The sequence below is a fragment of the Coturnix japonica genome, chromosome 1, assembly GCF_001577835.2.
Source record: "Coturnix japonica isolate 7356 chromosome 1, Coturnix japonica 2.1, whole genome shotgun sequence".
NCBI classification, from domain to species: domain Eukaryota; kingdom Metazoa; phylum Chordata; class Aves; order Galliformes; family Phasianidae; genus Coturnix; species Coturnix japonica.
In genome coordinates, this window is record NC_029516.1 from 44498956 (window position 1) to 44524525 (window position 25570).

At 37.9% G+C, this 25570-nt stretch overlaps 1 protein-coding gene and 1 long non-coding RNA gene across 10 annotated transcripts in view; one reads left to right on the plus strand and one right to left on the minus strand.

Moving 5' to 3' along the window:
• Positions 1-25570, plus strand: part of ATF7IP (activating transcription factor 7 interacting protein) — a 92407-nt gene that overhangs the window by 15233 nt on the left and 51604 nt on the right. For 5 of the 9 annotated variants that reach the window (XM_015861874.2, XM_015861880.2, XM_032444380.1 and 2 more), the window contains exon 2: positions 23344-24359. In XM_015861874.2, the coding sequence (XP_015717360.1) occupies positions 23351-24359 (1009 nt within the window). In that variant the 5' untranslated portion in view covers positions 23344-23350. Of the gene's footprint in view, positions 1-2816; positions 2977-3041; positions 3167-18237; positions 18366-18646; positions 18837-23343; positions 24360-25570 lie in introns of those variants that run through there. The other 4 variants (XM_015861897.2, XM_015861914.2, XM_015861906.2 and 1 more) reach the window with 4 other exon arrangements.
• LOC107313594 lies at positions 5524-15861 on the minus strand. Its single transcript, XR_001555075.2, has 2 exons — positions 15266-15861; positions 5524-6975 (listed from the first exon to the last, which is right to left on the minus strand). It is a non-coding gene; the product is annotated as an uncharacterized LOC107313594 (long non-coding RNA).

Consider the following 25570-nt stretch of genomic DNA (forward strand, 5'->3'; position numbering starts at 1 on the left):
ATTATTTTGAACGCAACTGGCCTCATTACTTTTGACTGTAACATCTGTTCTTTGAGGTCATTTCTGATCACAGACTAGAAAATTGCGTATATGTTTGAAGCAAAAGTTGCTTTGTTTTGTGTGGGGTGTTTTGTTGTTTGTGTGGTTGTCTTTTTTAACTGACTATTCTGAGTGTAGGAAATAAAGGCAGCCATTTCAGACTTTGGTTTTGGTAATTCCACTCATGGTCGAAAGGAATATGCTGGTGCTTATTTGTTTGTTTATCGTGTTAGTCTCCCATATAAAAATAAACAATAACAAAAAACCCACCACCTTTAGGAAGCATTTAAAATGATCGCTGCTAGTTTTCAGTATGGGTAAGTCTGCTTTGGCTGCAGTGCACAGATGTTGCTGCAGCTGATCTGGGGCTTAGTAGGTTCTCTCATTAATTGTCTTATTTTTCATAATTTAATTCATGTGTTTTTGAATACTAAACAGACAACTCCTCCCCTACAGGAAAGTATTCTGCATTTGAAAACTAGTGGTGTCATAACTAGCTGTGTACATGCTGTGACATGCAACAAAGAGTGGAAGGGAACATAAAACTAAGGGAGAGAGGCTGACTTTGCAGAGAATGTTCTGGAAGGGGGGTGGTGCCTCCCCCAGACAGCAGCTGGAGAGCTCATCCTCGGGGCTGGCTGCAAGCTCTGGCCTGGATTTCCTTGAGCTATGAAATAAAATGAGTTATGGCTCTTGTTTCAACTAGTACCGCTTTCTGTGTTAAGAACTGTGCTGCTATGCTGGTATTCGTGTACAAAGCTGTAGAGCTGGGGTGAGAGATGGGGGAACAGCTGTTTGTAAGGAATGCAAAAGGTGAGGGGGAGGGTTCTGTTTGTGATTTTTTAAAAGCAGATTGGTGGCCTTTATTTTCCAGTTCTGAGCACATTCATCTGATGACTCATTCTCTAAATGATAAAAGCATACCTGAAAAATGTATTCTGCTCAGTGCTTAAATATGCTAACATAGATACATCTATCAGAAAATAACATAAATCAAAAGATGCATGCGAAATAATGAAGTCGTATAAGATCACTTAAATGGTTAACGATTGTCATTCTACTGTGACAGTCATTCTGGAAAAATTACAGTTTTTACCTTGTAAGTCTCTTCAGGCTTTTAGATACAACTTCTGAGCTTGAATTGTAACGACTACTGGAAAATAATTTGCATTATTAAATATTTTCAGACACAAAATCGGTATCTTTGTGACAGTGTGATAAGTAAATTTTACTATTCTTAAATAACCTAGAACCAGCCCTACAGCAGATTGCGCTTTCACAGTGGAAAGGGGACGTTAAAAGTAATCCAGCTATATATAGCCCCGATATTGTTAACATTTTAAAGAAAAATAGTATAAAGAGCAAGAAGAGGTCAGGATCAGAGAAGCCTGCTTTGCAGTCCTGAGGTGGCTATGCTTTTGCCTGACTGGAATTGGCAAGCGCCTCTGCCTCCATCACTTCTCTCTTTCTGTGTTCTGCTAAATGGTGTAACACCATATCTAAAACAGTGCTGCAAGATGCGCAGCGCAACATTATTGCGGATTTAAGTTTGTTCCAGGATTCAATAATCCATGCCTATATGTAGCGTAATAAGCAGTATATTTACTTGCCTTGAGTTGTTGTCATATCCTAAGAGTTTCTCATAGGGCTGCAAATGGGGGAGGGTTGGGGAAAGGTGCTGCACAACTATTCACCCTTTTTATAAACAGATTAAACAGTAAGCAAAATCTGGTTTATTTTTTTCCCTATGAAAATACAATGACTATTAGAATGGGCATTTGTAAAATATTATTTATTTGTTAATATTAGAGGGCTTTGGCTGTGACATAGGTTGTTGGATGACAACTGGAAGAAAAAAGCAAGAATTAAAAAATTAACTGTTTGAAGTCAGAGTGGGGCTAAAATCTGAGCTTCTGTCTTTACCTGTGGCTGTATCCTTTTAGGTAGCTGAAAAAAAAATAACAAAGCCCACAGCGCAACCCTACGTGATGAGGACAGAAGAGGGGAGGGGGAAGAAAAGGAAATAGTGAATTAAACAAACTGGCTGAACATGTTACCTGTCACCAGTAGGTTAAAAATGGAGCTGCTCTACTTTGATATTTATTATTGGTAGGCTGGAAATATCAGTTATATAATAGCTGATGGTATGAGCATTGAGCGTAAGCATTTATTCAGTGTTACTTAATGCTTACCAAAATTATTCTGAACAATACAGTGTTCAAGGTTGCATTTCTTCTGCAGAGACCATTGTCAGTTTGAATTTATATAAACAGTAGGAGCCATACTTTTGACAGGATCTGGATTATTAGTAAGCAGATAGGTTCTAGAATATACAGCTACCTATAGTTGTCTCAGGAGTGTAGGGGTGGGGAGCTTTGCTTGGCAATATTCTGCTGCAATTTTGCCTTGAAATGAGGCCCCCTTTATGTAAATTTTTACTGGCGCCAGCTAGCTGTAACTGCAGTCTGGCTCAGCCTCGGCAGCAAGTAACATATGTCATGGACTTGCCTTTGCATGGATTACAGAAGCATTCTGGTCTCTGAGTAGGAAGAGCCACGCTGATGAATTTGAAAAGGACGTGCAGGAAAACCTAGGTGTAGTTAAGATTGCTGATGTCTGAAAACGTGGATGATTTTTTCTGCCTGCTTTTTTATTTTAAGTATGCTGTCTTCTGCTGAGCTACAATAAATTTATGCTTGTTGGGACTACTGTGTGTTATGTGGGAGGTACTTCACTGCGCATAGTTGCTGCAGTGCTAATAGTTGGCAGCGCAGAGGGCAGCACAAAGAGTTCCGGCTGTGGACACTTGCAGTTGCAACAATTCACTTGGAGGCTGTGGCATGCTCACTAAGCAGCAGTGACACTTCGATTCACTCGTGTGGATAAGTGGCAGTTCCAGCATGCTTTAACAAGCGGATGTAGGCTACTAGCTGAGAGGTACAATAGCATATCTCAGTCTTTATAGAAAATAATACTCATGCTGCAATATAAACAAAATAAGATCCTAGTATCAAGATGGCTGACCTGGAAGTCTACTTGTAGCTCTTGTTTCTTATGCAAATGAGCTAAATGTCAGTGGCTTATTCAGAGGAGGAAGTTCATTTTGCACGTGCCAAGTTCTCCACAGGTAAAACAAGCTACTGATTTTATGCATTAATGTTTCAGAGGCCTTTGAAGCTATTTTTCCACTTAGGTGCCCATCCCCCATGATGGCAAAATGCCAGTTTTATTACATTTATATCAGGAATTTTTCTATGATGCCTGGAAGTCAGTTGTTCTTGCTGTAGTTAATTTTGGGTCACTGTCATTAGGGAGAATGTTAACTAAGAATTATTGTTAAATGTTTGCATAAGTTAAACTGAAGACTTAAAAATAATAACATTTCTAGGAAGTACTTTTTTGCTGTTGGATGTTGCTGTTTTTTGCTTGGTTCCAACCCATACTGTCCCACTACTGTTCTGTCTCCGTAGTGACACCAGTTGATGCACAGAGTGCCATATCCCTACTGCGAGCCTACCCCTGAACAAGGTGCAGAATTAAGGTTGAATTGAAGGAACTGAATCTTAGCAGTCTTTTCCAACTTTAGTGATACTATTAATGTATCAGTGGTGTGAGTTTCTTTGTCTGTTTGTTGTGTGGCTGGGGGGGGGGGTGGGGGTGGAGAGGGGAAGGGATTTTTGGCTTCATGGTCTTAAACCACTCATTGTAATTTAATTATCATCTTTTTGAGGCGTTAAAGCTGATCAAAACACAAGTTGCTGAACTGACGTTTGTCTTGCAGTATAAATGCACATTCACATGTGTTCTTATGTGAATTTTAGAAAGATGTATTTGTAAATAGCAAACTGGTCAAAATATTATATTTATCTGATCAGAGGGTACCTAAGAAGACGATAAGTTCACATTAAAGCAGCAAATTTTAACTGAATGGCAGTACTCCTAAACTTTAACAGAACCTAAAGCAGGTTCTGTTAAAATCTGTCTGGATTTCATTTCAAGGTGAAAGAGACAATTCAAGGGCCTTGCTTTTTGGTCTCATTCCCCTCTCTCCTCTCCTCCCCCCATAAAGTGTAAGTGTGAGAATAGTAGAGAAAAATGGCATGGAGTAGGACATAAAAAAAAAAGAAACATAGGAAACATATCATTTGAGAGGAAAAATGTGATTAATAAAGCAAAGAGGCAGAGTATGTATCATGTAGGTGACAATGATAACACAATTTCTAGCAAAATTGAAAAGGCAGAATATTGCAGTAAATATTTTTGGTTGGCTTTTTGGATAGAAGGGAGATGATACGTTCTGTTATCTTGTGGGTGATTAAGGTACTTAATCTAGACCTTACAAGGATGATACCAAAGAGTTGGTGATAGACTTTTCTAAACAAAAGCTACCAACAAGTATTTGTAATCTGCACTAGGCGGTTTGGAAAGAATTGGCAGAAAATATTTCACACCTGGGGTGTCACTCCACCCAGATCTAAAGTCTGCTTGCTTCTGGGAGTGGGGGAGGGGATGGGGAAGAACTCAGGAAAGATAATCTGAATAAGTAAGTATTCAGGCTAATACCAATTGGATGGATTCAGTAAATGTGAAAGAATATTAACAAAACTATGGCCAAAGTGTGTTAATGGATATAAAATTTTACCTGAAGAATAAGAGGAAAAAAAACTGTTTTGGAGCACATTTGCTTGGCATTAATGTTCACTATGTATAATGCAGTTATGCACTGGTGCAAAACCCTCATCAGCAAAATAAAATAAAATAAAATAAAATAAATAAAAATTAAAAAATTTTTTAAAACCCACACTTTTATCAGGTAAATTGAATGCCTTTCTAAAAGGCAGTGGGAGAATGACAACATTGTTTGTGGAGGAAGCATGATCCACGTGAGGATTCTTTTCTTACAGGAAAGAGGGGGAGGGACTTTTTATAAGGGCATGTAGCAACAGGACAAGGGAAAATGGTTTTGAACTGGGAAAGGGTAGATTTAAATTATGTATTAGGAAGAAATTCTTTACTGTGAGAGTGGTGAGGCACTGGAACAGGTTGCCCAGGGAGGTTGTGAATGCCACCTTCCTGGAAGCACTCAAGGCCAGGCTGGAAGGGGCCTTGAGTAACCTGGTTTAGAGGAAGGTGTCCCTGCCTATAGCAGGGGAACTGGAACTAGATAGTCTTAAGGGTCCCTTCCAACCCAAACTATTCTATGATTCTGTGACTGGTACTGTGAAGTTCTATTAATTTTTAGATGGTGAAATGAATCACCAGTGAGGCCTATTCAAACAGTCTGTTGTATAGCAAAATCCAAAATCAGTCTGTATTGATAGTAAATTTTTCTACCTGCTTAACAAGAAACTATATTCTGGAACTAAATAAAGGTCATAAAGATATCCTCTTCACCCTCTTCTCCCTCCCAGAAAAGGAGAGCCAAAATCCCAAGCGTGGAGCTAATGTAGAGGGGCTGAAATTCTGAGGAATATAGAGCAAGAGTAAGAAAGTAATGTATTTTATTCTCTTAAGCTGCCTTGGATATACTGATGATATGAAGTCCAAATCAGTACAGGTTACGGTCTTGTCCGTAAGATTTTAGTAATATTAAAAATACATATATCAGGAAAAGACATGAAAACTCTCTGTATAATGAACATAGAATATTTTGGTTGCTCCGAAAGTAATGTCTGTTTATTTCTATGAAAACAGCACAGGAACAGTATTTGGTAGAGGAAATTCTCAGCTACAAAACAGTATTTTTCAATGTAGTCACCACCATTAGCTATTAATTTTTTTGCCAACGATTAACAAGAACCTGCAATGCCGTGCTTGTAAAAATTCGCACTAGTGGAGGTGACCCCACTGAGTCACAGTTGCTATAACAGCATCGTTGCTAGGAAAATGTTCCCCACACAGTCCATTGTTTATTGATCTGAACAAATGGAAGTCAGAATGCTCCAAATCCAGACTGTAGAGTGGCAGTAGTAGCACAGTCCAACAAAAAATGTCAGTGTGTTTCACAGGTTTAAACAGGCATGGGACCTTGAACGGCTGTGAATCCTTTAAACTGGTGTGGGGCCTGATATTGCAAGAGTAAGGTGGCTGTCTTCTTCAGCCTCAGTCTGAAAGTCTGAGCCTTCAGCTTAGTGGTTAGAATTGATGATTTGTCTTCATTCCAGGAAATCGAGAAGGATCACGCCTTTTCTATCCCAAAAGATAGTGCACATCACTTTACCTGCTGAGGACTGCATCTTGAACTTGTTCTTTGATAGGGAATTCACGTCTGTCACCATTCCATGGAGTTTTGTTTCGACTGTCTGGTGGTGGTGACACCACATCTAGTCACCAGTAATTATGTCAATTCAGTGAACTGTCACCTTCAGTCTCACAATGATTCTGACAAACTTGCATGTGGTATTCCTTCTGTTCCTTTGAGCGTTTGTGAGGCACAGCTTTGCAGTATTCCAACACTGCCACCATTGAAACATAAAGCTGTTGCAGTCTTCCCTGTACAGTGAAGCCAATAAGCTGTTAGTACACCGCTCCTTGGTCATAACTTAAGGATTTGTGAGGATAAACTGATAGAGGTACTCTTCATTTCTTAGTGTGACAGCTGTTCATGGTCATCTGAAATGTGGTTTATCTTTCATGTTCTAGAATAATTTAGATTGGAATGAATCTCTAATCTGATGTCTTCAAGGGATGGTAATCTTAAAATTAGATGAGGTTATTTCAGAGTTTGTCAATGTAAGGTCTGAAAATCTGTGAGGATAAAGATTCCACCACCTCTCTGGACAAAGTGTTTCAGTATTTGATCACCTTCATCGCAAAAAATCATTCTCTGCATCAGTGTGGGATTTCCACTGTTGCAGGCTGTATCTGTTGTTCCTTGTCAGTGTGCTGTGAATCTGAAGAGTCTGGATTTTGTCTTCTCTTTAAATTCCAAATTGTCTATTGAAGAGAGCAATTAATTCTCTTTTAGCAGTCTGTTCTTCATGCTACACAAATTCAGCTCTAGTTTAATCTTATTTGCCATTTCTCCAGCCCTTAACCATCTTGGTGCTTTTTCAGTTTTTCAATATCTGTTGTGTTAGGGGTTTCCTTCCTCCAAAAAAACATTACGATCTTGATTTGAAGGCATACTTAATGGCTTACTTATGGCACTTATATGACATATTGCTTTGAAGCAGCTAATGTGTGACTTGATTGCTCTGGCAACTCTCTGTCTGGGTTGTGTGGGATGGTGCTGGCGTGACGTCTTTCAAATAGTCTAAATTTTTCATTACTATATGAGTAAAGTTCTCCGTTTGGAACCATTACAATGTGTTACAAGCCTGACTGAGACCTGGCTACCTATTTAACCTATTTAACCTGCTAATATGGTACTTCGCAAACTAACTGCAAAGTGAGAAAGCATTAGTATTGCATCTACTTTCTTTGGGCAGGATAAGTCATGTATCATACATGCCACCACAAGTGCTACGTGTGTATTTCCAGAAGCCTTGCTGATAACCTAAGGCAAATTAAAAATTAAAAATCCTCCAGGCTAGGACACAATCACTTAACTCAGGAGTGGAGGAAGCATTGCAAAACCACTTTGGAGTCTGTTCATTTGTCACAGAAAATCCAGCTATCATAGAAACTCTGAAGTTAAAACTTAACTCTAGTACCACTAGATGATACAGGCTCTCAGTTGGTTTGGACTTGCCATAACTATTTCTGATTTTTAAGAGATGAACTTCCTTTAGGGAAAGACTTTGTTCCCACCAGAAAAATGATTTTATCCAACACAAAATTAGCATCCATTTAGCAAGGGTGTTGGAATAACAGCCTGCAGATTAATGAAAGCACTTTAACGTCTACAAAACTGGTAAAAGATTGACTAATACTTGAGCAGACAAGAGCTAAAAGTATCTCTCTCCTAGTAGCGTCATTTGCATTTATGCAGAATCCTGAGTGGTTTTTACTCTTTATCTCAGGGGTGTGCTTATTTATTTAAATCTTAAGTCTGCTAATGAACACTATGCATTCCTGACATATTAATACCTGTTTACTGCTGACTTTCCCTACAGGAAGATGGAAGCACTTTGGTGATCGGTACTTCACTTAAATTAAAACAGAAAACAATTTTTTTTTTTCCCCAAATAGCTGTGGCAGTTAATTATTCTGTTCTAATGCAACATATGTAGTAGTTTGAAAATTGTTGGTAGCATTTTATTTTTACCCACAAAAGGCCCTCTGTGATAGTGCTGTAGCCCCTGCATCTTTTGAGAATACTGTTAGCAGCAGCCTTCTTTTGGAGAACTGTGAATCTTGAGAAAATGATGGAAATTTTCAGGGTTTATTTACTATTAAAAAAAAATCAACATATGTTAGTACTTGTGCTTAGACTTCTAATTTCAGTCAATTCTAAATTATAAAGTCAGCTTAGAGTGGTTTGATTTTTGAGAGGAAACCACTTGGGTGTCCCCTACATGTGTCATGATGGTAAACAAGACTGTTCCACTGTGTTCTCATTGTGAACCCAAGTGAGTACTACAGACTTGAACACACAATACTACTGTGTGAAGCTGTGGAGCTGGCACTTCAAAAATGTAGCATAAATGTTTTGGGTGTACCCAAAAGCACACCAAAAGAATTTACGCTAAAATTACAAGATGGACAGATGACTGTTATACAGGAAGGCAACAAATGCTTCCCAGAAACATTATGCTGTACCATATGACTAGTCAAATGCTTATACAGAAATATGTAGTATTCTCAGTATGATATTATCAAGAGATTTAACTAAACCCTTCACCTGGATGCAGATTTTTAGTGAGAATGCTCCTGCTGAAACCAAGCCAAGATGCAAAGAAAGATACTTCCATATTTCATAATTAGCTTGTAGAATTGCTTCTCAGATTTATTTATTTATTTATTTTTACGGTGCAGTTTAAAACATAAGAAATACTTTCTTTTCATAATAGAGCATTTTCAAGCTAATGGTAACTTCTGGTGGATTTCTGATATCCTTTTGCATTTAAGAGCAGTTTGTTATGGTATAACAAATAATGGTAATGCTGTATGTTTTGTAAATGTTGAAAAGAACCTTGTCTTCTACTATCTATCAAGCAGATGTTTTATTTTATGAATCATTATTACTGTTCATAAAATCACTTTTTTGGGTGATAGTCATCAGGTAGGAAGAAAAAATGTTAGGTAACTGGAGTTGGAAGTACTGTATTCCAGACAAGTTGTTTCTCAACATTAGTCAATAGGTGAAGTGATTTCTATTTTATTTTCCTTAGAAATTTTATGAAATTCCCTAATCCTCTTTTGGAAAGGTAGGGGATATTAACACATCTTTGAGGCAGAGAAATAGATCACACCAGTATAGCCTCTTGATATTTACCTGTCTTAAGACAGAGAGTCATAGAATCGCTACAGCTGTAATAAGACTTTCAAGACATCCAGTCCAAGCGTCCACCTACCACAATATTTCTTCAGTTACATTATATGATGTTTTCTAGGATGGTCAGACTGAGAACATGCATCACTTCCCAGCAGATGTTGTGGAAAGGACTGTGAGATGCTACTTCAGATGCAAAGAAACTGGCTTGCTTACTACATGAGAGAGAAACCAATTTGGCTTGTGTTATTCTATTTGGTAATTATCAGTGGCACCTTCCTCGGCTAAAATCAGAGTCAGCCATGGTTTATGAAGATGTGCATTTGTATAGCAAACTTACAAACTTACAAAGAGCTGACAAGAAAGGGATGGGGGAAAAAATGCAAGGGGAAGGGAGTACATACTGCTGTGTTTTACAGATTTCTACTGACACAAAAATGGCAGAGGGTAGAAATGAGGGGCTGAGAAACATGGGTCTAGGATTTATAACTGGAAAAAACTGTACAGGGATCCTTTACTTTCAGTGTCAACTGAATCCTGTAGTTATGTACAGCAATTATTAGTTATGTACAACAATTTTAATGGTTTAGATGAGAAAGAATATTGTAAAAGGAGAAGGAAGTATGGGATAGCATCATGAAGGCCAAGACCCAACTGGAACTGGACTTGGTAAGGGCTGCAAATAAGAAAGGCTTTGACAGATACGTCAGCAAGAAAAGGAAAGACCAGAAGTGCATACTCTCCATAGTGAGCAATACAGGCAGGCAGTAAAATGGACAAGGAGAAGACTGAGGTATTCATGTTGTTTGCTTCTGTTTTCACTAGTGACCTCTCTTCACACAACCCTTGAGCAGATGGTTGAGAAGGTAGGAACGGGGGGGGGTTGCGGTCCCTCCCACTGTAAGTGAATATCAGAATCGCAACCACCTGAGGAACTCGAACATCTTTAATTCTGTGGGTCCCAAAGAGATGCATCCCAGATTTCCAAGGGACCTGGCTGATGTAGTCACCAAACCACTCTCACTGATACTTGAAAAGTAATGGCAGTCTGGTGGAGTCCCTGCTGCCTGGAAAAAAAAGGAAATGTCATGCTCATATTTAAGAAGGGTGGAAAGGATGACCCAGAGAACTGCAGACATGTCAGCATCACCTTCTGGGGAAGATCATGCAGCTTGGACCATTGAGATCCTCCTGAATGCTAAGACATGCTAAGACATGAAAGAAAGGGAGATGATATGGAATAACCACAAGTGCTTCACCAAGGGCAGGTCCTGCCTGACAAATTGAGTGTCCTTTAAGATGGTGTAACTGTGTAAATGGACAAGGGAAGAACCACTGATGTAATTCATCTGGGCTTCAGTAAGGCCTTTGACACCATCTCCTGTAATGTTCTGCTCTCCAAATTGGAAAGATACAGACTGACAAGTGGACTGTTCAGTGGATGAAGAACTGGTGATGATATCATACCCAGAAATTGGTGGTCAGTGGCTCAGCGTTCTGTACTGGGACTAACACCATTTAATATCTTCATCAGTAATGTTGACAATGGGATTGAGTACACCTTCAGCAAGTTTGCAGGTGGCACCAAGCTGCACCTTATCCACTTAAAAGAAGCAATTTTTCTTTGCATGTGCAGGGGTTGAAATAGAAGAATTTGAACCAACTGAAACCATTGCTTAGCTCTCCTCCTGAAGCCACCATGGCAGCAAGGCATTGCCACCACAGCGCTGAGACAGAGTAAGAGCATATAATAACGGTTCATTGCTCACTGTTCATCAGCTTTGTGTACTTTAAAAGTGAACTGCAGCTGTGTCATGCTAGGAATATCTCAGTATTTCCTGGAGAAAGAAATCTGGTGGCGGGTTTTGGATTTCATGGTTTAATGCTCTTAATGTGATGGAGGACCTCCAGAAAATAAAGCAGAAGTTGCCAGGAAACCCTTTGTGAAATCAGAATTTCAAGTATGAATAAAGCACTCAAGTTCAAAACAAACAAGCAAACAACTACTTCAGAGAATAAACCCAGAATCTTGCCATACACAGTTTTCTAACCCAAATGTTGCCCTACATATTAAGGAGAATCAGGAAAGATTAAATTTTTATCTTGGGTGACTAAAAAAACGTGCATCCTTGCCGAAATGGGTACACAACTGGATTGTCCGTTTCATGACTTACTCTGCGATGAAGAATAAAAAATCCATTAGAGTTTTGGCTGAAATTCAAACAAGGAAGAACAGCACAGAAGTCAGCTGTCATTCTTATGTGAGAATTTTGCTAAAACGTGCAGAGCAAAATTCCTTTTCTCTTGATTAGTAAGTTTGGAGAGAATATCCTATACTGTCCATCAGAAGGCGCATCTATATCTGCAATTTTTTTATGGAGTTCTAGAGAGAAAAGATAAAGGAATAACAGCGCTCTCCTGACAGGTTTGTCTTCTTCTAAAAAAAAAAAAAAAAAAAAAAAAAAAAAAACAAAAAAAAACCAACCCAAACAAACAAAAAGCCTGTCATGAAAATCCCTTAAATAAATAAGAAAAACAAAAAAGAAACAAAAAAGAAACCTACCAAATTTTAGGTAGTAACCTTCTTTAGTCATATCACTCTTTTTAGAACAAGAACTTCATAGTTAGGCTGAAAGCTTCTTTCAGGGTTAGGCATAATTGAAAGATTGTTGGTGTTATATTGTTACCTGAGATTATTCCTTTATAGGGCTGATATGCTGATAAATTAATAAAGCTTATTGCCAAACTACTCCATCAATAGAATAAGAAAAAATATTTTGTATTGTTTTCCCCTCCAGTGGTTAACTGTGAATTTACTCTATTGTAGCTACTTTTGATATTGTAACTACTTCATTTATTAGACTAATACTGGCATAGATTAGTAATCCATATTCTGCTAAAAGGCAATACAAAATCTTAAATGTTAATCTGATCTCAAAGCCAAAAGAAAATAGTCATGTTATTTATAGTTGATGCAACACCAGTTTCTTGTCATTTCAATGTGTGGAAACTCTTGCTATTTGAGGAAAAGTACTATGAGTATTTTAGAAAGCTGGTGGTATTTCTGTTTGTTATTTTCGTGTCATCATGCCATCCTTTTGGGTAGCTTACTTTTCTATGTCTCTTTAATTTTTAATTTTTTTTTTTTTATCAAAATGTCACAGCTTGAAAGTAGTGGGTTTTTTAATCCATTTTCTCATAAATGGAGGGAAGGATTTTAACACTAAATTGAAATATTCAGCATCTTAACTGCTCACAGAAAACTGAACATATCAGATATATTTCTTTGTGGGAACAACCTCCATGCAGTGGCCCTAGAAAGCACCAATAATCAGATGAAGCTGACTTAATGGGACAGCTGTAGTGTTTTTTCAACCTCAGGAAGTTTTCCCTGTCCATCACAGTAATCCTTGACTCATACATTTATGCCCAGAAAACCCAAAGTTGTTCTGCTGCATGTTCCAGTTTGACAGCTCTGGCGCTTCTGTGATTGTTTTGTTAGCCAGTTCAAGAAGACAGTGAAGTATTGATCCTCCCAAATGCATATCTGATGTTTCCTGACCTAACTTGGTGCTATTTGTACAGAGGCTTGTATGTAACAAGGTCAGTTTCAATCAGTTCTCTGTTGTCGCTTCTGCCCACTGTCTTGTTCTGGCTTAAATTATAAGAGTAGCCTCATGATTATAGCATCAGGCAATTGATCTTGGCTAAGACTTCTACTTGCAGGATTGCTTTGTTCTCACTGGGTTAGAATAGCGTCAAAAAGGTTTTAATGTGCCTGAAATCCCTAATCTGAGTTCATATGTGACTTCCTAAGTGCTTGCATCATATTCTTGCTTCATTTCATCCTTCATACACAATAGAGTATTGTGTAATGTAATGTCAACACAGTTTATGTGCAGTGGATGTAATTTTGTTATTGAGGTTTAGTCAGTAACATGGATAGGAAGAATAAATACATGTATATGCTAAAGAACCAAATCCAAAATTATTTTCATCCAACTGTGAGTGATAACTTTCTGTGAAAATCGTCTCATCCTTCTCTGTTTTTGATCAGGTGTTTTTGTTTCTCAGAGCATATAAAGGAGTTGATATGGGTATACTAGCATTACATGCAAGTCAGCACCTCAGAAATCTTAAAGTGCTACCCATGCAGATGCATACAGTTGTGCCACTTTGGACCAACCTTATTTCAAAATTTATATGTACTCACATTGGGTTTCAGGTGTCTCAAGGAGATAGTACTATGAGAACAAATTGTTTTATACATGAAGAATGAAATGTAAGACACTCTCTGGTCTTGAAAGAACTGTAACAAATTGTATATAATGAGATTGTAAGGCTGACTGTGTAGCAAGTGTACTGAGAAAACAAGGGGCATGGTTGAAAGCTCTAGAAAGGAAAGATGCAGCTAGAATCATTACTGTTTTGGGATACTTTTTACTATTAAAAATCCTTTTAAAAGTAGTTCTATTGTGCTTCAGCTCTTGTTTACTGGAGTTACATAAAGAAATTACGTTGTGTTTTTCCACTTTCTGCTTCCTGTTCCTTGTTCATTTTAGCAAAAAAATAAAAATAAAAAAATTAATTTAAGGCAGACAACTTGTGTCTGCAGAGCTTGTTCTGAGTTAAGTTGAAGAATCATCAACACTATGATTGCTTACACATCTGATTAGAAAACATTTAAAGTGCACTTTGTGTAATATATTGGGTAAGTTTTCTTCCAAACCCTTACAGTTTCAGATGTGTGACAAATCTCTGCCTAGCAGCAGATAGAGAAAAAGAATTGTCTGCCCATTGACACAGGAGAATTTAATCCATTACTGTACACTTTTACTATAAAATAAATCTTACTTGTTTGCGTACTTTACTATAACAAGAAATTATCATAGAAACTTTTGTGACTGCTTATTACAAAAAACTTCCATTACCTGCATTACCTTGTGTTCTTAGCATATTAATATACTGGGTTATCAGCACTGAAAACACATTCTTTTTTTTTTTCTTTCTTGAATCTAGTGGTGAAAGATAATTAGGCTGGCAGCTTGTTTTTCAGTCCCTGTCCTTCCCCAGCACTAGCTTGTGGAAAAAGTGTAGCTTCTGTTGATCAGTGAATAACTGTCTTGTGGTTACAACTGCCAATAAAGATAATTAGCAGCATCTACGGAGTGAGTGACTTTTCCTTAAAGCAGGATGTTCTAACAGATGATAAGGACAGTATAAGTTTTGTAAGTTGCTGCTCTTACATGAAAAGTGATTAATTTATCCCGCTTATCTTCTGGTAATTTGAAGATTTCTTCTATTTCATTTCCTCTTGTGACTTCTCATTGATTTTGTGATTCTATTTCATTGAATCGTTCAAAAGCTGTCAGCTGTTGTCAGTGGTCAGCGTGACTGTCTGCATTGACTACCTTTCTTCTGTGTCCCCTTACTTACTACAACCTTGTAATAAATACAGATGGTTTTATGTACCAGATATGGCCAGATAGTGCCTTTCAGGCTGCAGAAAACCATGATGAGGCAGCTGTGGTTGCACTGGGTGCTGATCTAATCCTTTAAATGTGTTCCATTTAACCTGCCAGCAAACAGCGCCATGAAATAGAAACCTGCAGGCAGATGTGATGGATAGGACAGTTCAAAAACTTCAGGAAGTTCTGAGTTTATGCTTACAGCTCAGTTGTGCTGTGAAGTTGTGTAGGCTATACCTGTTACCTGAGTAGAAAATTACAAAATGTTTTCCAGATTGATCATTGTGTAAGTCTTTGTAATAGGATGTTTATTTAGATAGTATTTCTTGTGAGTTTTCTTTATCCTGTTTTATATTTCATTTTTCTTATCAAGATGACTTACCTATTTATGGTTTCATTTCTTGGCCTTCTCACCTTTCCAAGTCCAGCACTCTCTAGTTTGGGAGGATGAACTTTTGTGGTTTCCCTGTCATGATCTGTGGCACACCAAGGTCTAACTTCAGGGGTAAGAGTCCACATTTAATGAAGATTCAGATACATCCACTGCAGTGGAGTAAATGACTCAATTTCCATTTACATCACCAAAGCTACATGGTATATAAACCACAATGAGTAAGAATGAGTTTCTGTTAATGCTTGCTTTAAAAAATGAAGAATTGTTGGTAGAGGCAGGGACATTATTTCTTGTGCTTGCGGCAGTCATGCATTTGTCCCTCTGTGACAGCAGCATCGCAGTGTAACGATTGTGAACCAGGGCGCTCGGCACGTTCTATTTACACGTACACGACGTCACAGGCGAAGAGGCCTCGCGTCACACCCAGCCTTGTGACGCACCGTGCTCTCGGCTCTATTTTCAGCCGGTTGCTGGGCAGATTTGCACAGGCCTCCTGGTGGTGACTCTGCTACGCGCTTACGGATTGGTCGATGCAAAGCGACTCTTCCACAGCCAATCCCGAGCGGGTATGCAAATTTCCTGCCGTCAGCCCGGCTGCGGGGCTTCCACGCTGCGTGTTCTCCGCACTGAAAGGGCAGACCATCGTTCCATGTAAAAATGAGCAAGCTCCCTCGGGTGGAAACATTATGGATAGTCTCTACCACGTTCTAATTGGCTGAAATTATGGAAGCTGGATCCTTCACATCTTGAAGATTTCTTCCCCTCAGTCTGATGTGATGAATTTGAAAGTTCAGCGGTGATTTCTGTTTGTGGAAGCTGCGGTTTAAACAAGTCCAATGAGAAAACAAACAAAAAAAAGGCAGCACATCCACTCCTGAGAAACTGTATATTCCCTAGAGGTCATATAGATAATACTTAATATCAAGTTCCCACAAAGAACTGAGCAGCGTGTGTTTTAGGTGTATTTCATAATTGTGTTCTTTGCCACTGAGAAACTAGAGTCTTTGCAAAGAACTTCTAAATAATGCTTGTATGTATGGAAAGCATTTAGTGCCTTTTAAAATCAGCGTCACTTTTTGCTGTTCCCTTACAGCATTTGGTGAATGACCTTTGATGTCACTTGACAGTGGTGCCCTGATTTCAGAGGATGAGGTTGATGCTGAGTTGCAGCGTTTGAAAGCCAGTTGCGTCATGCAGCTGTATATCCTCAATCTGTCAGACTATCACTTGAAAATTCACCTATGAAAGGACAAACGACTGGATTTTATAATGTACAGAAAAATTGAAATGTGAATTAAACATTTTACATTAGTTTTATAATTTTCTCATTTTCTTTTTTCCTACTGTCTACATGTATATGAATAATTAATCCAGGTTTTTCAGGATTTCATTTTGCACTATCAGAAGTTGTGTAAATTTTACATTGTAAATGCCTGGTGGCAGTTAGGGTCACATCTATTATTATTAGTTCTGCCGTCTATTTAGAATATTGTTAGTTCTGTGCCAAGGGCATAACTGCTGTGTGGAGCCAGGAGTTGAACTTGAAGATCCTTGTGGGTCCCTTTCAGCTCAGGATATTCTCTGAGGTATATAATAAAACATTTCACAGATGTATGTGAAAATGTACAAATTAAACTTTTTATAAAATTTGAGTTCATTTTTAGAGAAAGAAGCATGCTTAGTGCTTTGGCATCTGCTAAAAAACAATCCTCTTAAGAATGTTGAATTTTAGTGTTACAGAAATTGAAACATCAGTACTTCTTTAGCATTTGAAGATCTCACAGCTGAATTGAAAGCGAATGTTTTGAGTTGTTCATAAAAGCTGAAATTTATAACTCCCTGGTAAGAAGACAGACAGCATCTACCACTGTTGCTCTGTCTGAGTTCTACTCAAGCAATTTTACTCCAAGAAAGTAATGATCAAAGTGACTCTTATAATTAGTGAAGAGAAAGAAGTTCTGTTTGCTTCTTACAGAACAAGGTTCAGAGCTTAAACTTAATGTCTTTTAAAGACTGGTGATTCTGACATAATGAAGTCATTTGTGTGAGGCTAACTGGAATATTTAACTAGATGACTGTTTAAAAATATTCTCATTATTCTTTTTTTCATTATCTAGAGTATCTTTTTTATGTAATAGCCATAAACTAATGAACAGTATAAGGACAACTCTGAAAAGTCATCTGCAGTTGAAAGATCCTAGATGTGTGACCTAAGAGGGAGTTGCTGCCATTCCCAGTGGGAAAAGAGCTCTAAAATTACTCTATTAGGATGAAATGGGTTTATGAGCCAAATTCAGACGTGATATCATCCTCTTGGATATAAAGAACGACATAGGACTGTTTTGTCCTTCATTATGGCACCAAAGTGATGAGAATGTAATCCAGGTTTGCATATGAAGCTGTCGATTTTTAAGTACATAAGACCACTCAACTTTTCTGAAACTATATTATGGAGGGCCAATGGTATCCTCAGTCACATCAAGAGAAGTGTGACCGGCAGGTCAAGGGAGGTGATTCTGTCCCTCTGCTCTCATGAGACCCCACCTGGAGAACTGTGTCCAGTTCTGGAGCCCACAACATGAGAAGGACATCAAGCTGCTAAGTGGGTCCAGAGGAGGGCCACAAAAATGATCAGAGGGCTGCAGCACCTCCCCTATGAGAACAGGGCTGGGGCACGAGCCTTTATGCATTAGGAATACCCTCTGACTGCACTTAAGGGCTAACACTGCTGTAAACTCCAGCTCTTAAGTAGAAGCTCCCTAACTTCCCTTTGCTTTACATCGTTTTCCAGCCCTTCAGTTTCCTTGCGCACCTAATGCAACGTTTTGTATCCTGGAGTTCTCGCGCATGGCCTCATGGGCTCTTGTTGCTGGGTAGAATGTGAAGAACCGCTGTCTGATTGGTTGTTCCATCCAGCCAATCAGAGGCTGGTGCTCGGTCCCCGGGCTGGGCCGAGGCTGTCGCCCGGCTTCCTGTGCGGGAGGTGAGGGCTGAGTGGGTTCTTCCCTCTGCGCTGTGCTGGATAAACTACAGCTGCTCCTGTGGGAAATGCTGCTCGGTGTCAAAACGGCCACTGTTAGTTCTCTAAGTACGGCAAATAAATTAGCTAGAGCCTTAATTAAAGTGAAACTTAGCTTGCTATATGTAGAGTAGGTGAAATAGGACATGGGGTGATGTAATTTCTCTCAGAAAATGGCACTTTTTTCTTTAGCTCTGTTCACCCAAGGTGTGTGTATTATTAGCCTAAAAGGGAGAAAAAATACTGTTTTTGCTTACTGTATGTCCTCAGCTGTGTTTACGCCTTTTACATATTAAGTTGTAGCTGTTTCTGGATCTGAAGTGCTGGTGTTGTGTCATGCATACAGTGTGATAAACAGACAACCTCTAGTGGCATCAGAAGATGCTGCTGGCGTTAAGTTTCAGCATATGTTCTGGAGAAACAGCAGTTTATTTTTTCTTTTTCGAAAATGGTTCTTAGGTTTACGACAGCTTGCATTAACTTAAATTGCTAGAGGTGATTTCAGCTGAAAACTGCTTCTTGTGAGCTGCTGTTGAAGAGGTAGGTTTTGTGCATTGTTTTGATTCTTGGGGAATCTTCCATCTAGAACAGTGTAGTCCTGATCATGAGTTGGCTCCATTTCACTGATTTTGCTGAGCTACATTTTAAGTAGACTTGCATATTGTATTTCCTGATCAAAGGCTTTTCATTCCCTTTATATAGTTTTTTGTGTTTTTGCAAATGTTTTATGGTTGCAGTGCATTTGGCCAGCACTGCATAAACTAGGAAGTGCAAATGCTGTTCTAGACTGATGATCTTATGCAAAGCCCATTGAGCACGACTGCAGCTTTCTTCCCCCTAGTGTGTTTCCATGACCTTCTCTTTGTCCGCTGCCTGTTGCCAGGCAGGATTCAGGCTGCTGCTTGCTGATTGGCTGGTGTTGAGCATATCCTGTGGTGCTCCTATGAGCGCACGATTATAGGCTGGTCCATTGCAGCTAAGCTAATCCTTTCTTTGTTGTTGTAGAGCTGCAATTTCTTTGTAGACTAATAATAATGAGGAATATATAGAAGGAAGTCAGGAGGAAGGCTTTCTGGTTGGCTGGAAGAGAAGCCCTTAGCATATTAATTACACTGGCACATTTTAGTTTTGCTGTGTATTACATATTTGGTAATGGGAAATATTTGCGGATTTATTATTGGAAGGAGGTGCCTAAGGGTGTGTTTTCTTTTAATCATGAAGTACGTACAACTTTCAATATTAAAGTGAAGTATTCTTACAGAGCAAATATTTATGGTATTTTGAGTTTCAAAATTGATTATTTTTCTGGAGAACTTTATTTAAAAGCAAAAACAAACATGTGAAATCTACCAATCTATTTACAGAATTTAACCCTCACATTCTTAGATCTACATGCAGGACTCACTGCATACTGCACTGTACAAATGTCTTTTCTTGAAATAAAAGGTACCCCTTGATTGGTTTGTGCCCCTCATGAAAAAGTAACAAATGCGATGAGTAAAAACTGGGACTACCCAAATATCATGAGATGTATAGCAGATATAGCTAAACTTTAAATTAGTCTTGGAGTTTAAAATGAAATGCATTAATTTTTATAACAGTGAGAGTTTTAAGTGTATTTGTACAAGCCTGAATTCATGTCACCTTTTCTGAAAGGCAACCACTTTACTACTTAGGAAGACTGGAAGGCAAGTATTTATAGGGTGATTGCGTATTGGCTCGCACGTACACAACCAAACCTGTCTGAACTGGTTACTGTTTATTTGTATCTTATTTTATTCAGCTCTCACATGAGATCTGTTCTTTGGCTGCAGTGTGCTCCCTTGTGGGTACGGCTGGAAACATTTTAAGTCTGGTCTGCAGTGATACATGATACTTAACCAGCATTTAGTTTTTATCTTTTAATCTCAGATGTGTTTATAGTTCTTTATCTTTCTTTGGTTGGAGAAGATTGAGATTGAGCTGAAATTATACATTGGTTACTCAAATAACTATCTGACAATGGAATTTTGTAAGATCATTTATTTATTTATTTATTTTGCAGGATCACTGTAGAGTTGTGTTACAGCTTAGTCTTTTGTTTTTATAATATCATTAGCTGTAAATAAACACTTTTTTTTTCTTTTTTTTTTTTTTAAATGTATTAGAAACTTAATCTTGTTTCCTTGGTGTTTTTGTTCTAAGAGAAAAGATGCATCTATATAAAAAGGTATTGTGATGTTTGAATTTAAACTGTTGCTGTTAGCAGATTTGAAAAGGAAGTGTAATTCATTATACTTTGTGTTATACGTATATATGTGAATGAAAGTTATTTTAGATAATTACGGGAACCATGAGGAATAGAAATAATATTTTGTTTTAAGTTGTGTTTTATGATTATACAAATGATACATTTATGAACTTGATTTTAAGTTTCGTGTGACAATTTTAATTAATTTTTTAAAATAACATTTTTTCCCAGTAAGGTTGTAAATTTTGTGGTATGTGAAGTTTCTAAGATGTAAGTTCTGTGTAGTGCTTAGAAAATAAAGCATTGTATTTAGTGAAATCACATACTTCTCTCTCTTGATTTTGAGTGTGAGGCCCTATATCTTTGTAATAGATTAGCAGAAGGCTTACTAGTCAATTCACCTATCACAAGCCATAAGAAATGTTCAAGGTTAGCAACGCCTGGGCTTTATTCTCTTCTCTGAAATGGCTTTGTGTATCTGTAACAGCATGCATGTTGAAAATTATTACTCTCATAGAACTGTGAGTATGATGGTCAGTGTTCTGTTATGTGGCAGCCTGATGCATGCTTTTAAAGTGATGTGGAAAAAAACAAAAGAAACAAAAAAAAAACTTATGTTCTTGACAAGGAAGGGCATTTGCTTTCAAAAATTTCATGGTTCTGAAGTACATGCTTTGAAGCATGCGTGCATCTAGAGTAGGTTTTTCTGTGCTTGTACTCACTGCAAGACTGTTAAATTAGTATGTCACTTGTATTCTCTTCTCGCGGAATATGAAGAAGTTGTATTAGCATGTAGACAGCCTTGAAAAGCTTCTAACACCTTACCTGGCAATTTTGTGTGTGATAGGAAGTGGTTATGGGATTAGAGCATTTTCTAAGAACGAGTAAATTGATTTTTCAAATCAGTGTTGTGTTTTGCTCCCACTAGTGGCAATAAAAGTCATAGACAGTCATGTCCAGAAACTTGTTCAGACATGCAGAAATGCGTGTCTTGATGGTGTAGTTGTGAGTCTATAAGCAGCTGATAAAATCTTTGAAGATCTGCCAGATCTGTTGCCAAGGTGTGAATGCATCTGTTAATCCGGTAATTGAGCACTATCAGTTATAAAAATACAAGAATTCTGGATTGTCAAGAAAAAAAAAATTGTAATAACATGGAAGGAAATCTCAATATTCATGAAAAATGAAAACAAATTGGAAGAAAAGTACAACTTATATCTCTTACTGCTTTGCCTGTGCTTTTTAACAAGTTATGGTAACTGAGGGTGATAGAAGCCATTGCTGGTATAGTACGATATGTTGTGGTTGTAAGATCTAGAATTTTATCTCGATAGTTGAACTTGTACCTTAGAGTATATACTCATCTTACATCTTAAAATATCCTGGTTTAGTAAGATAAAAATGCTAAATAATTTTCTTCATTAAAAAAACTGTTTGGATTAAATAAGGAGCTGTCTGATGGAAGACTACCAAAAAGACAGAAATAGAAGCCTAATGCACCTAGTAAAACGCACAGAGCTTGACAGCTCTGATCTACTGATGACAATTGTACAGCTATTTAATAGTTGTAGACAAGCCTGCTTGTAAAGAGAGTGGATCCAAACTATGCCTGTAGTGCTGTAGAATGGTACCAAGGTGCAGTGGCCAAGAGTTATATACAGCAATGGGAGGTTCAGGATGGAAAAAAAATCTCCAAGAGGGATTAGTGCAGCGCTGGAACAGGTTACTTTTCGGCCATTGCTCCTTGTGCTATTGCTACACACCACTGAGAAGAGCCTGATCTCATCCATTTGCCTCTCATGTCTCTAGATGTTTATAAACATTAATCAGATTCCCCCTGAATCTTCCTTTCTCTAGTCTGAGCAGACCCAGGTCACTCAGTCTTTTCTCATATGGGAGATGCTTTAGGCCTTTTATCATCTTTGTAGCCCTCTGCTGGTCTCTTTCTAGGAGATGCCTGTTTTTCTAGAACTGGTGCACACAGAATTGAACACAGCAGTCTAACTGCGACCTCACCAGGGCAAAGTAGGGGAGGAGAATCACCTCCATCGACCTTCTGGCCACACTCTTGTTAATGTACCCCCACGATACCAGTGGCCTTCTTGGCCACAAGAGCACAGTACTGGCTTATAGCCAGCCAGATTAATCAACTAATGCTAAAGCAATGTATAATATGTTAGTCTGAAGTAGAATAGATGTTAATACCTATCTCAATTGATGCAGCTTAATCTGAACCCAGCGCATAAGCAATGGATTATCAGAGGTGAAATGGTTGACTAGATGACCTTGAGAAGTCCCTTGTAAAAGAGCTACTTCATTCCAAATTCTTTCAGTATATTGAAACTTTCTTAATTATTTGATGTAGTGATTCTTTGTTGTTTATTCAGGTTGTGGTTGGTTGTTTTTGATTTAAATTTGTCTAAAACTCTTGACATTACGTAGGTTTAGAAAGGTGAAATAATGATCAACTGATAGGGCAAGACAGTATCTGTTTTGGAAGAAGAGTGTGCTTGCTTTTACATTTGCCCAGTGCCCTTTCGAACTAAAAATTTAATCGTCTCTCTGCTGTAATGATACTCAGTTGACTAGTCTGTGTTACTAGATGTCATTAAAGTAATTGCATCATTTGAGTGATCTTTACATGCTTCTAATTGTTTAGCGTATGTGGAAATCTACACTTGATTTTCATGAGGAGAAACAAAATTTAATCATTCTGTCAGTTGTTTTGGATTTTGCAGATAGTTATATAACTAAGTAAATAGTAATGGTCTTCACAACTCTTATGAAAACTCCTTTTTTTTTTTTTTTTTTTTTAAGGGTCAAGATGGATAGCACAGATGAGCCTCAGAAAAAAGTCTTCAAAGCACGAAAAACAATGAGAGCAAGTGATCGACAACAACTTGAGGCTGTCTATAAGGCCAAGGAAGATCTGCTGAAGACAGCCGAAGTTAAACTGTTAAATGGAAAGCATGAAAATGGAGATTCTGATTTAAATTCTCCTTTAAGCAATACAGATTGTACAGAGGACAAGAGGGAAGTTAATGGCCTAGTGGATTCTAATGAAATAAGTGAAATCAAAAGACCTGAAAGTAGGGCAGAAAGTATAGCCACTGACCTAGAACCTAAACCTCCCTCTCCAGAGAATGTTACTCGTGAACAGGATGCTGATATTGCATTAGTTTGTGAGGCTGAAAACAGAGTGCTTGGTAGCAATGAAGTTAACTTCCATGAAGAAAATAACATGAAAGATCATTTGGACCAAATAGTGAGTGACACTTTATCAGAAGGTGAAAATAAATCGAACTGTGATAATAGCTCTTCCTTTGAGGAGAAAGGAAAAACAAATGACTTAAGTATTATTTCTGATTCACCTGTTGAAGAGAAAAAGAAGGGTGGAGAAGTAATTCTTGAAGATTCTGCTGGGGAAGAGGCTGTCTCTAGCAGTATGGAAGCTGACCAGGAACCAAAAAATGAAAGAGGTTGCACTGCAGGTCTTTCAGATACCGTAGTTGAGAAGGCAGTAGATGAGTCAAGTGGAAGTGTCCTGGAGAATGCTGACGCTATGGAAGCAGATGAAATTATTCCAATTTTGGAAAAACTAGCTCCTGCTGAAGATGAGATGAGCTGTTTTTCTAAAAGTTCTCTGCTTCCGGTGGATGACACAGCCCCAGATTTAGAAGAGAAGATGGACAACTGTTTGGGTTCACCATCGAAGCAGGAAAGCAATGAAAGTCTGCCAAAAGAGGCTTTCTTAGTACTGTCTGATGAAGAGGATCCTTGCGATGAGAGGGAGCATGCTGAAGTGGTACTACCAAACAAGTCAGGTCTTCCAGGTAAGAGTTTTTAAAATTGGCAGTTTCGATACAAATCTGGGATTTTGTTCATTTATTGAAATGACATGTTTGACATGTTTCTAAGTCAGTGTTTAAGAATTTCAGTCTTTTGGATATATACAGGGTGATTATGCAGGTGTTTCCACCTAACAATATCTTTGAAGTAATGGATTTTAGGAGCATGTGAAAATCATATCAGTGTCTTTCTAATTGAAGGTGATAAACCATATTTAGTGAAGTAATGAGCTTTTTAATTTTTACCAGTATTCTTCAGAATTGCTGGTGTGAGCGTTTGTTCTCACATCAGTATTGTGAGCAGGAAATGAAGAACTTGAAAGGCATTAAAATAATACTTTGTTGTAGATAAACTCTTAAAAGCAATGAGAGAAAGTCAAGCCAACACGTAACCAAAGATCAGTACTAATTCTTGCCATTTTTATCCTATTTTTCTTCCCTGTTAACTGTCCTAAGAAAAAAAAGAAAAAAGTGTTACATTGGGTTAGTGTCACACACACAAGCATTCAATAAATCAAACAGTATTCCAGTTCATACCTTCCTCTCTCTTTCTCTGTTTGTTTTTTTGTTTGGTTGGTTTTTGTTATATTGTCATTGCGCTCTGTTGTTAAAGAAAGCGATAGCTTCTAGGTGCATTGTTGTTAGTTTTTTATGAAACAATGACCACACTAAGCCAAATCTATTCATTCATGCTTGACTGAGTAGGATTTCAAGAGATTTATTCAGATCAAGCTGTCTTTGTTTTTGGGAAGTTTGCACTTGTAGTTTCTTACTTCTGTTTTACTGATGTTTAATCTGGCTTTCACAAACTTGTAATAACTGTTTGGGTCTTAAGTAAATAACTGGAGACAGGGAGATGAGAATGTCTTTCTAGCCATGTTTCAGACTCTTCCTCCTTTTCTGCTGCTAACCTTTAAATTTATGCCAATTAAAAGGAGAAATAATGGGTTCCATAGTCTCTTTAGATAATTTTATTTGGATATTAAAATCCATATTATAACATATTATATATTATATAATAATATAATATATTATAAATCCTTCATGCATTTTTTTTCCTATTAAAATGTGTTAATAGGTAAATAAATAAAACAATATTGTGTTTTGTGCTGGAATCACTTAATAGATTTCTTTTGTGCAGGAGGAGTGATGAAATAATAGAATAGTTCTGGTTGGAAAATTCCTCGATAGGTTTC